Source organism: Haliotis cracherodii, unplaced genomic scaffold (genome assembly GCF_022045235.1).
Source record: "Haliotis cracherodii isolate W230 unplaced genomic scaffold, xgHalCrac1.p SCAF_20, whole genome shotgun sequence".
NCBI classification, from domain to species: domain Eukaryota; kingdom Metazoa; phylum Mollusca; class Gastropoda; order Lepetellida; family Haliotidae; genus Haliotis; species Haliotis cracherodii.
Window position 1 is genome coordinate 17,410,646 of NW_027266276.1, and position 12,806 is coordinate 17,423,451.

Consider the following 12,806-nt stretch of genomic DNA (forward strand, 5'->3'; position numbering starts at 1 on the left):
CTTCCGGTCTCGTCAGGAATAAATAGTGTCGTAACTGCTATCTCTGTCGACCGCATTCGGGCTCTGTGGCCGGCGCGGACAAGGTTGAGTAGATGTTGTTAATGCACGATGCCGTATTCGTGCACACAGTTGCACAACAGGTCACGTGAGTAACGTACTCCAAAGAGAGCGGAGAATGTAATTTTGACATTACACAAAGTCATCGACCAGGACATTCAAATTGAAATGCGCTTTAAGTCTATCCGTCGTTGGGCGTTCGTTGGTGTGTTTTGTCCGATGTGAGTGATTTTGTGAGTGGGTGTGGTTTGCCTCCGTGTTCAGGAATATTCCAGCAAACCACGACGGGCCACAAGGATGGGCCACACACAGTACACTAAGCAGTAGTAGAAGTACCCCCAACTCCAAACATAACGTAATGTCATCACATGTAGATGGCATTTGTCTTTCAAATTAAATGCTGTTTTATCTGTTCAGTCATCCAGACTCGTACCTTTACGGAACCTACAAGGTTGAGGGGGGCGGTCGGGTAGCCTAGTGGTTAAAGTGTTCGCTCGTCACGCCGAAGACCCGGGTTCGATTCCCGACATGGGTACAATGTGTGAAGCCTATTTCTGGTGTCCCCAGCCGTAATATTGCTGGAATATTGCTAAAAGCGGTGTAAAACCATACTCACTCACTCACTCACTCACTACAAGGTCGGGACAGCTTATCTCATTCTGTGCAGAGACATTTGTTTTTGGGGATACTATTTTCGCAGGATACTGAAAGGATAATGTGTAGATTTAGCGGTCATTGAACCTTTTTCTACAGTACCCTGTCGCTAAAACAGACTTTAAATGAAATTTGACCAGAGCAACGGGTACTCCTAACGAAAGCTAAACAGCCGATGACATGTTTCATGACGGTCACATTGAACCATTATTTTCGTATACTCCGGTCAAGACCGAATCGCTGTAGGTAAGCGTTCTTCAAAGGTTAAAGGTTCTGGTTTCAATATTTATATCCGACTGATCATGCTTCACAGCAACACAGCTAGTGGGCGTTAAGCAACGAGTTACTGGCATAATAAGGGCACCTGACCATTGGAGAAGGAAGCCTGACGCTGCACTCTCTAATCTTTAACTTTTGAGAAATGAATGCACACACAAAACTTTTATATTGCGTTTAATTGTAACTTAAAGTAAGTTTGGATAAACGCCGCTTTGTTCAGTATTTTAATTACAGATCCCGGCATGTCGGCTTGATGTTGGACTACGACCACAGTGATGCAGGTGTTACACGTTTACCACGTTGACGAAAAAGGGCCACGTGTAAGGTACTGATATACCAATACGATCATATGGTTGTGGGACATATTGGGGGTGTAACCCGTTTTATGCTGAGTGGCCCAAATGTTAACGACACAAAAAAAACAGGAAACAAAATGTTTGGTAACCATTTAAAATCTCGATAGCTGAATTTGTGTCGGAGAAAACGTCATTTTATGAAAACACGATTCAAATCCACACAGGGATGAAACCTGGGAGTAATCACTGGACAGCGATGACATTATCTATGCCACTAGTCCTGGACTATTTTCCACTACGACAGTTATAACATAACAATGACTACGAAATTCACATCAGTGTCATGATAATGATTCATCTAATCACTGGAATAATCTATCGGGATAGGGAACCGTGGGACAACGCGCGCGCGTGTGTGTGGTGGGGTTGGGAGTGGGGGGTGGGGGGTTGTGTCTCTCATTTCAACTATACATCCCGAGGCCACCTAGTCTATCGAAGATTGCATCAAATTAAAAACATCGTTTTAGCATTATCATCTCTTAAAACCAAAGCATTGAATAACACAATTGTACATATCCACGGCCACAGGGTGGAGCTTGCTCCAAAGACGTATATCAGGACGTTAACGACATCCGGAGCCTATGATACCCTGTACACAAAGGGTGTCATATTCAATAACTATCCTCTTATTTCTTTTTTTAACAGGGGTTATCGTCTCATAACATTATATCCACAGAAAGCCTCGTGAAAGCCAAGCGTCGCTCACTGAGGCGGCGAGACGGCGGATTCTGCATGGCTAACATGATTTGTGTGTTCGTGAGAGAGGTCCCTTCACCGAGATCCCATGGATGTCCATGATCCTTGCCAGGCATTTTTCAATCATTACTTAAAATATATAAGAGAAAGGTTTGAGAAATGCGTGAAGACGAGCGAAACAGGAAACAAGACGGCGAAGGAGAATGATACAGTGGGAAGGGTAGACCGACCAAGAGGGTGGAGATACAGGGAGGTGAGATACAGGGAGGGTGAGATACAGGGAGGATGAGACACAGGGAGGGAGAGATACAGGGAGGGAGAGATACAGGGAGGGAGAGATACAGGGAGGGTGAGATACAGGGAGGGTGAGATACAGGGAGGAGGAGAGATATAGGGAGGGTGGGATACAGGGAGGGAGAGATACAGGGAGGGTGAGACACAGGGAGGGTGAGATACATGGAGGGAGAGAAATAGGGAGGGGGAGATACAGGGAGGGGGAGATACAGGGAGGGAGAGATACAGGGATGGAGAGACACAGGGAGGGTGGGATACAAGGAGGGTGAGTTACAGGGAGGGAGAGATACAGGGAGGTGAGATACAGGTACAGGGAGGTGAGATACAGGGAGGGAGAAACAGGGAGGTGAGATACAAGGAGGGAGAGATACAGGGAGGGTGAGATACAGGGAGGGAGGGATACAAGGAGGGTGAGATACAAGGAGGGTGAGTTACAGGGAGGGAGAGATACAGGGAGGAGGAGAGATACAGGGAGGGTGAGATACAGGGAGGGAGAGATACAAGGAGGGTGAGACACGGGGAGGGAGAGATACAGGGAGGTGAGATACAGGGAGGGAGAGATACAGTTAGGGTGAGATACAAGGAGGGTGAGACACAGGGAGGAGAGACACAGGGAGGGTGACATACAAGGAAGGTGAGATACAAGGAGGGTGAGACACAGGGAAGGAGGGATACAGGGATGGAGAGATACAGGGAGGGAGAGACACGGGGAGGGTGGGATACAAGGAGGGTGAGATACAGGAAGGATTAGATACAAGGAGGGTGAGATACAGGGAGGGAGAGATACAGAGAGGGAGAGACACAGGGAGGTGAGATACAAGGAGGGTGAGATACAAGGAGGGTGAGATACAAGGAGGGTGAGATACAGGGAGGGAGAGATACAGGGAGGGTGACATACGGGGAGGGTGAGACACGGGGAGGGAGAGATACAGGGAGGGTGAGATACAAGGAGGGTGACATACAAGGAGGGTGAGACACAGGGAGGGAGAGACACACGGAGGGTGAGATACAAGGAGGGTGAGACACGGGGAGGGAGAGATACAGGGAGGGTGAGATACAGGGAGGGTGACATACAAAGAGGGTGAGACACAGGGAGGGAGAGATACAGGGATGGTGAGACACAGGGAGGGAGAGACACAGGGAGGGAGAGATATAGGGAGGGTGAGATACAAGGAAGGTGAGACACAGGGATGGAGAGATACAAGGAGGGTGAGACACAGGGAGGGAGAGACACAGGGAGGGAGAGATACAGGGAGGGAGAGACACAGGGAGGGAGAGACACAGGGAGGGTGAGATACAAGGAAGGTGAGATACAAGGAGGGTGAGACACAGGGAGGGAGAGATACAGGGATGGAGAGATACAGGGAGGGAGAGACACAGGGAGGGTGGGATACAAGGAGGGTGAGATACAAGGAGGATGAGATACAGGGAGGGTGAGATACAGGGAGGGAGAGACACAGGGAGGGTGAGATACAAGGAAGGTGAGATACAAGGAGGGTGAGACACAGGGAGGGAGAGATACAGGGATGGAGAGATACAGGGAGGGAGAGACACAGGGAGGGTGGGATACAAGGAGGATGAGATACAAGGAGGATGAGATACAGGGAGGGAGAGACACAGGGAGGGTGAGATACAAGGAGGGTGAGACACAGGGAGGGAGAGATACAGGGAGGGAGAGACACAGGGAGGGTGAGACACGGGGAGGGAAAGACACAGGGAGGGTGAGATACAAGGAGGATGAGATACAGGGAGGGAGAGACATAGGGAGGGTGAGATACAAGGAGGGTGAGACACAGGGAGGGAGAGATACAGGGAGGGAGAGACACAGGGAGGGTGAGATACAAGGAGGGTGAGACACAGGGAGGGAGAGATACAGGGAGGGAGAGACACAGGGAGGGTGAGATACAAGGAGGGTGAGACACAGGGAGGGAGAGATACAGGGAGGGAGAGACACAGGGAGGGAAAGACACGGGGAGGGAAAGACACAAGGAGGATGAGATACAAGGAGGATGAGATACAGGGAGGGAGAGACATAGGGAGGGTGAGATACAAGGAGGGTGAGACACAGGGAGGGAGAGATACAGGGAGGGAGAGACACAGGGAGGGTGAGATACAAGGAGGGTGAGACACAGGGAGGGAGAGATACAGGGAGGGAGAGACACAGGGAGGGAGAGACACAGGGTGGGTGAGATACAAGGAAGGTGAGATACAAGGAGGATGAGACACAGGGAGGGAGAGATACAGGGATGGAGAGATACAGGGAGGGAGAGACACAGGGAGGGTGGGATACAAGAAGGGTGAGATACAAGGAGGATGAGATACAGGGAGGGTGAGATACAAGGAGGGTGAGATACAAGGAGGGTGAGATACAAGGAGGGTGAGATACACAGGGAGGTTGAGATACAGGGAAGGAGAGATACAGGGAGGGTGAGACACAGGGAGGGAGAGATACAGGGAGGGAGAGACACAGGGAGGGAGAGACACAGGGAGGGTGAGATACAAGGATGTGTGTATTTCAGATGTGGGTCCAAAGAAACGTCCACCCCTCTACCACTAGTCCCAGGGACCCAAATGTAGCTGATGATAGACTAAGTGTTAATGCTGACAAACAAGTCATTAGACGTTTATAGATAACGATTGACGGGACATGCAGGGTTGATTGGAAGGCATATGCTTCACTGATTCAATTAACTTTAATAGTGTCTGTATTGGTCAGCACTATAGTTCTGATTCCATGCGTGTTCCATGAGTTGTAAGGTGATGTGTGAACTGATGGGTGTGCGGACGGACGCTGAATCATTGTCACTTCAAACGAAACCCTTATCAGTGAAGATAGATGGTTCCATCAGACAATATATATATACATATATATACCAAATACATTATATATATATGTGTGTGTGTGTGTGTGTGTGTGTGTGTGTGTGTGTGTGTGTATTTTGTGATGTGTTATAAATTAAGCTTTATCTGTTATTAACCATTATGGTGACGTTACGCTGTTGTTCATGTAGTTGGGGGTAGCCAGGGATTCACTGGCCATTTTGAACTGACATTTAAGTATTCAATTACAACTGACGCAACAAAAGGCCATTACGCAAAAATTATAGATAAATTACGTATCAATCATAACATGGTAAAGGTAGAGAAATCGCTCGGAATCGTGGATTATGCTTCTGGGGTCAATATATTCTCCTGATTTCTCCATGACGTATTCCAAAGGACGTAGCCAAGTGGTTATCAAACGCTCGCTTGTCCCCATGGACAAAGTGAAGCTACTTCTTAGTGTCACCGCTCCCTCATATTGCTGGAACATTGATAGACATGTAATGAACCCACTGCTCAACCTAAGTGTTCCCTGTTATGAATTCGCTTAATATAGTTGTATAGGTGTCGTATTGCAACCCTTCTGTAGAAAGTCGTGTTGTACTAGTCTATTGTGGAAGTGATGTCAACCATACCTAGATGTATCCAGATGTACCACTATCAATAGGAATGCTTTCAAAGAATGATAGTATGTCCGCCTGGCTGTCGGGCATAACGGGACATTGACATGTTTTAGACCAACTGGTCACTGCGCACGGGTACATATCCTTGGTAAGGGTGCAACAGTAACGAGTGTATGGCCAGAACATGAATACTTACCCACACCAGAGTTGTAAATCGTATGTAAAGATGAGACTATTTGCTTGAATAATGGATGGGCAACATGCGTTGGTGAGCACCAGTCCAAGCCTGGGCGGTGTTTCTATAGGAGGTATATACTGGTAAGTCGGAAATGACCTTTCAAACTCGAAATCCGAGTACGAAAACCATGAATGATTAATGGTTGATCGAAATAGCATATATACAATATCTGGATCACTGATCAACTACTGGTAGTCCAGGATAATTAAAGCCAACTCACAATCCATGTTTGAGACAAGAAGGTCGTGCAGAGAATTTGGGCAAACATATTTAGTTGGTACAGGTAGAGAGGATGTACGCATGTTGTGCACGTGCAGGTCATGACGATGAAATTGACCTTGCTGCCGTGGACACACGCGTTGCTCATAAGACTATCAAGAGGACGGTGTGACAAGTCCATACCAGAGTTCTCGAAAAGTCGTTTGATAGAAGTTAATTACAAACAAATTAACATGTCAAAGCTGGTAACCTTGTTCAAATCATACATTCTCAGGCTCGAGAATTGGCCTATAATGTCATAACATGGAGGAAGAAGGTACAAATGTACTGTCAAGCACTGTCAAGAGTCTGTATTTAAGCTAAAGCGCATCAAAACATATAGTTCGTTCGTTTGTTTCTATAAAGCCGAACTCAATATTCCAACTATATGACGATGGTCTGTAAATATACGAATCTGGACCAAACAATCCATTGATTGACATCATAAGCATCGATCTATGCAACCGGGATACGAAGACTAGATCAACCTTTTAAGGTATGCATTTCTATACTATTCTATGCCGGTTCTTCACAGGAGGATTTAGCATAGTGCCCCAGGTAACACTTCGGGTGATTACGATTGCTACAAAACCACTTGTCAGCAAACCAGTGTTCAATAATAGTCACATCCAGCTATGTATATCTGTGATTGATTTCAACGATTAACGTGAGTACCGTGGTAAAAAATTAACAAAATATCAATATATAATTATCCCTGTGGTGTTTTATAAGCAACGCGGCAAAGCAATAATTAATCTGAAACACGTGAAATACACGCAGCGCTTATTTTCAACATACACTTGCAACCGACATAGGAAATAATCAAACTTATATGCGTGTCTTTGTTCCTAAAAGGAAATAATTGCGAAGTCTGATTGATATTGGCTTCCGTGTGTAATTACTGTAGACACATCAGGGACTGGTTGTGCCCCGAATGTCAGGAACACCGGAGACTGCCAGTAGGGGACAGTACGGGACCACTGCAGTCGGTCTGGCTGGCTGGCCCTGCTGCAGTGACGTAAGGAGGTTAACGATGTAAGCCATGTGGACTGAAAAACGGTTTCAGATGTGTAGAAATGGCAGTCATTAATGACAGTGTGTTGCAGCATCAAGCCTGTGTTATTCAACATAATGACGTCATACCTGTATGATACCGACAGATACACACACTCGTTGCTAGTTCCACCTTTCACTAAGTTAAGGTGATTAGCGCTTTAAGCATGTTAAGACATCTGGTCTGGATGCAGAATGGCCAGCAGTTGATGTACTGGGATGGGAAAAGCTGAAGGTCTGCTGCGCTCTGCGCTCTGCGTGTGCGTGTGTGCGTGTGTGTACAATATCCCATTAGCAGTGAGTATTTTAAGAGATATAAGATACTACGCGCTGTGGGAGTATACGTGATGTCTGAATTGTTCTATTTCTCTGCCACGCTTCATGGGTAGTTCATGACCACGTGTAGTACAATGTACACGTGTCTGTCCAAGACTTGACAATGACTATTACATTATATTGAACAATAACGTGTGCATGCTTTAGGGAAGTCATGCACGAACATTGCGCAATAATTCATCTTATTACTGAAATGAATTCATACTTTACAAGTCAACTTTGCAAACTCTATACCACCCCCACCTTTCCTATGACGCGTAGCCCGCTGTCGTAAATAGGTCCATTGACCAGTTACAGAATTGGTCAAAACGACATTTGCGTCTTACGAGCGACACATACGTGTAATTAGGGTGCTCCTAAACTGTCGGGTTCATAGTCGTCACACGTATTGAGCTAGGATACAAATTGTTGATCTTTGAACTCCAACTCCATTTTGCAATAACTTATAAGTGGCAGTTCAAACGAATCAGCTCATGATATCTACTTATCATGAAGGTAAAGTCATTGTGTGAAACCCTAGACGACCCAGGGGAACCCGTGATGTCCAATGGCAAAACCTGATAACTGACTTACGCCAAACAGCCGCCCTTACCTACATGCGAGAGGGACAATTATCTTTCAGTGTGTGATATGAATAGTTTCGAATCAATAATGAAAGTTAACTTTGATGATTTATTTGCATCTCTGTTTCACATGCATTAAAGAGGCAAGGTACAATGGCAGCTTTGCCAAGCAATGAAATACTGGCTAACCTCTCATAGCAATACACATGGTTGTAGCGTTTTTTTCTATCTCCTGGTAGCCATTTTGTATGATATCTAAGGTTGCATGTTATGCGCTATATTTGGGACACTGCCCTCAGTTCTGCTTCATCAACACTAGTTCACTCAGCTCGAATCTAGTGTTTGATCGTTGTTCAGCTCAGCAATATTCCAGATATATGACGACTGCCTGTAAATAATCGAGTCTGGAGCAGGCAATCCAGTGATTGACATTATGATCATAGATCTCAACAACTGAGATACGATGACATGCATCAATAAAGTCAGCGAGCCTGTCCACCCGATCCCGTTAGTCGCCACATCCGACAAACATAGTCGCCCTTTACGGCAAGCATGGGTTTGCTGAAGCCTGTTATACCAGAAGAATGGTAGCCTCGATTGACTCATGTCACTCAAATGATTATATCCAACGCAGCACGTAGTAACAGTACTGCGTGTAACAACATACACAAATAGCGAATATATCGTAACATTTTGACTGCTACGCTTAACTTGAATACCTGACTGCTGGTGACGATATATGGCTCACACTCATGTCTCCGGAATACGCCATGTCATATTGATGTATGAAGCGAAGGCAGAAATATCACAACCATATCACAGCGGTGTGAGATCAGCATTCGTGCCAGACATATAGTGGTCGACAGTAGCAGCAACGATCCATGCCTGTCTGCTTCAACTCATTTCTACTTTCAATAATCTGGAGTCAAATACTGTTTCAAACATAACTGCAATGTACTCTACATTCCCGCACCAGAGCACATACTCAGAAAACACACTTTATACCGTAGCTAAAATGAAGAAATAAAAGTACATCTCAAAAGCACAACCTTCAACAAACATTTCCTCCCGCTACCATGGAGCCATACATTAAATTTCCCCGTGGATATCGCGAAGATAGTACAAGAAATTGTATGACGCTCGTCAGCAATGTGATGGACTCTAATGGTCCAGCATCGCAGGGCCCAACCAGGTTGGGAGGACGGTATAAACGCTTCCAGTAGTTGGTAAAAGGGTTTTAAGGAGAACCAGCTTCGTGTGCGTTAGTTGATTGCACTGCGCTGACACAAACACAGCGCATGGTGACTTCTCCGCCGCATCGCCTATGTCATCGTGATATCGGTCCCCCACGCCCGCGGCTAAGATAGTGAAGCGTCCAAAGGGACACGGACACATGTGAAGGTGCATATAGACAAAATTTCATGTCTGGGAGAGTGATAATTTACGGGTTACATGTGTTAATGGCGGTGAATGTACAGTTTCCTATGTATTTCGTGTGTTACTAATGACGGTATGGGCAGATACGTATACGCCTGTTTTAAGAGGACTGTTGGATGTTTCCTTATGTCAAGTGTAAATATTTCATATTTTCAAAATATACACCTAGCAGGTTTGAAGTATAATCGTTTCATTTCATCTCACACATCAAACTATAATAGATCCATGTATGTAAAAATATAAAACATTCAAAGATATTCCACTACATTGACGTCACAACGTCATCAATGAATGGAAAGATCATCCACATTCCACGACCAATAAGTATGCATTTAATCGCGATGAAAATAAATTGTCATCTGTGAACAAATATAGTTTGATTCATAATCCCTCAAACTTAGAGCAACCTCAGAAACGTTATTCTTAAACACATCGCGAATATGGATAAACAGCTGGCGGCTTCTCCCATCCTGGAGTCTTTCAAACAACGCAGCTAGAAGACACGGACAGCCCTTAGTCAGCAAATGTTATTCTTCTAGGTAGGCTGTTTCTTAACTTCCTAATCAAACATGCTATGTGTTGGTGCCCATATCAAATGATGGAAGATGAAGGGTGCTCAAATCTTTGATTACATAAGATAGACAGACGTGCAGCACTTTAGCGCCTGCGCCAAATGTGCTAATTTTAAACCATAGGTCGCCGGATAGCTCACTTCCGTGGACCAACAACTCGAAAGTGAAAAAAAGATAAACTTACCGGTCGCCATAGCAACAAGGGGAACCTGTTGGCAACTAGGGCAGAGACAGTCAGGTGGAGCACAGGTAACAAAAATCCCAAAAGTATAGCGATGAGGGACCTTATGGGCATCATTGCGTATATCATAAATATGACATACACGGTCTGCCATACTCCGTCCGCAAGGTTCTTCTTAGGACGCGGACGATCAGGTATATCCAATCCAAAATCCAGGGGCAGAGATGAGATTGCGAAGCAAATTAATAACAGGAGCACAACGTAGCACACAACGGGGAAGTGAATCTCCTTCATACAGCGGGTATTAATCAGTATCAGCAAACCTAAGAACACTACAAACTGTACAGTGAGGTACAGGGCCTCCACAGTCACATATTTTGCATAGGAGAAATCCAGGATCGCTAGGCATAACGAAAGGAGTATGAAAAGCCCCAACAAGTATCCCAAAGCCGATTGTTGAAGCTTGTAAACGTATCTCCCATACAGATGCTCCAGTTCGTCACAGTGGAAGTGGTAACGACTGAACAGACGGCGGACTCGTGGTCGACGAGATGTCTTCAACATAGGGGTATTCTCCATGTTAAAGTTTGTTCCTTGTTACAAACATACACCACTATTATTATCGTGTGAGTGTGAGTCAGACATGGTCCGAGTCGGTATAAACGTGGCTGTCTACATTGCCCTCACAAAGTTTCTTGAAGTAATCCAACTCGAGCCTAGAAACTCCACCGTCCTCGGCGACAGCAACTAACTGATGTAGTTTCCCGACAGAGAATGCTAGTCCGGCAAATCACAAATGTAATCTTCTTTCTAGTATCCCGCACACTAGACCAACACACATGTCACGGGCAGGCGATGTTCGTACAGAGAGCAGACGATACATCTGCACTGAGCAGGCGACAAATGGATAGAGAGAAAAGGCGAGAGAGCGCCATGGTGCGAACGTGCAACAGGCCTTTCGTTTGCAAACTGGCCTATTTGTGTTGGTAGATTCAGTGGAACTACTGTAAAGTGGATCGAAAGCTAGTCCTACCGCTCTCCATTGTGCAGGGGCAGGCCGGGCTTCGATACAGATATGCTCAACACTCTTCCACTGCAGTCAGGGCCCAGAAGCATTGGAGGCCAAAAATAGACGTGGGTGACGTCACACGTGAGAGTTTCCCTCTCTGTCTCCCTCCCACAGGTTCAGACCGCGACCCAAGAGCGATCTGTGAATACCTGTGCCATGGATGCACCGCGGAGGAGTTGCTTTGTGGGAGAGAACGTCCTACTTTACAACTTAATTAGCCCTCATTACAAAGCCACAGGCCGTGGACAGCCCCTTTGAAACTATTATGATGGTCGGCCTTCACTTTCAACTCTTTCTGGCTTTGCTTAGATTACGTATCTAACTGCAATCGCAGTGAGATAAAATTACCAGTTTCGTGGCAACATCCCCGCAATTTTCCGACTGGTCTTCGGCGTAAAAGTGAGTGTATTGATTATAATGAGCTTCAGAACAATTCTAACTTCTGCTTCAAACGACCTGATCAACAGTGACCAGGCGAGTATAAAAACATGGATCCGTGTGGTCGATTAAGCAGGGACGTTTGTGATTTCCGATCCAGTGACGATAAGCTCTTAAAGCGATGCGCTGTAATTCTCATACGCAACGTGGGTGTTTCAGAGTGGAACGGTTTATGGGATAAGGAAGTGCTGTGTCAAGACTTTTGAAGCAGCAGCGGGGGTACTGGTGTGGGATGAGGGGTCGGGTGGAGGGACACGGGTACTGGTGTGGGATGAGGGGTCGGAAGGAGGGACACGTGTACTGGTGTGGGATGAGGGGTCGGAAGGAGGGACACGGGTACTGGTGTGGGGATGAGAGGTCGGGTGGGATCGGGTGGAGGGACACGGGTATTGGTATGGGATGAGGGGTCGGGTGGAGGGACACGGGTACTGGTGTGGGATGAGAGGTCGGGTGGAGGGACACGGGTACTGGTGTGGGATGAGGGGTCGGGTGGAGGGACACGGATACTGGTGTGGGATGAGAGGTCGGGTGGAGGGACACGGGTACTGGTGTGGGATGAGGGGTCGGGTGGAGGGACACGGGTACTGGTGTGGGATGAGGGGTCGGGTGGAGGGACACGGGTACTGGTGTGGGATGAGGGGTCGGGTGGAGGGACACGGGTACTGGTGTGGGATGAGGGGTCGGGTGGAGGGACACGGATACTGGTGTGGGATGAGGGGTCGGGTGGAGGGACACGGGTACTGGTGTGGGATGAGGGGTCGGGTAGAGGGACACGGGTACTGGTGTGGGATGCAGTGTCGAACGTAGGAACGAAGGATCGGTTGCGGGGGGGGGGGGGGGGGGGGGAGGTCGGATGTGTTTGTGTTTGTGTATTATTGT

General features: G+C 46.7%; 1 protein-coding gene across 1 annotated transcript in view; it reads right to left on the reverse strand.

Moving 5' to 3' along the window:
* The window catches only part of LOC139470370 (adenylate cyclase type 1-like), a 106,101-nt gene extending 94,548 nt beyond the window's left edge, over nt 1-11,553 (reverse strand). Inside the window, exon 1 of the mRNA XM_071252770.1 lies at nt 10,424-11,553. Within this exon, the coding sequence (XP_071108871.1) occupies nt 10,424-10,999 (576 nt within the window). The 5' untranslated portion in view covers nt 11,000-11,553. The remainder of the gene's footprint in view (nt 1-10,423) is intronic.
* Nucleotides 11,554-12,806: the final 1,253 nt, after the last annotated feature.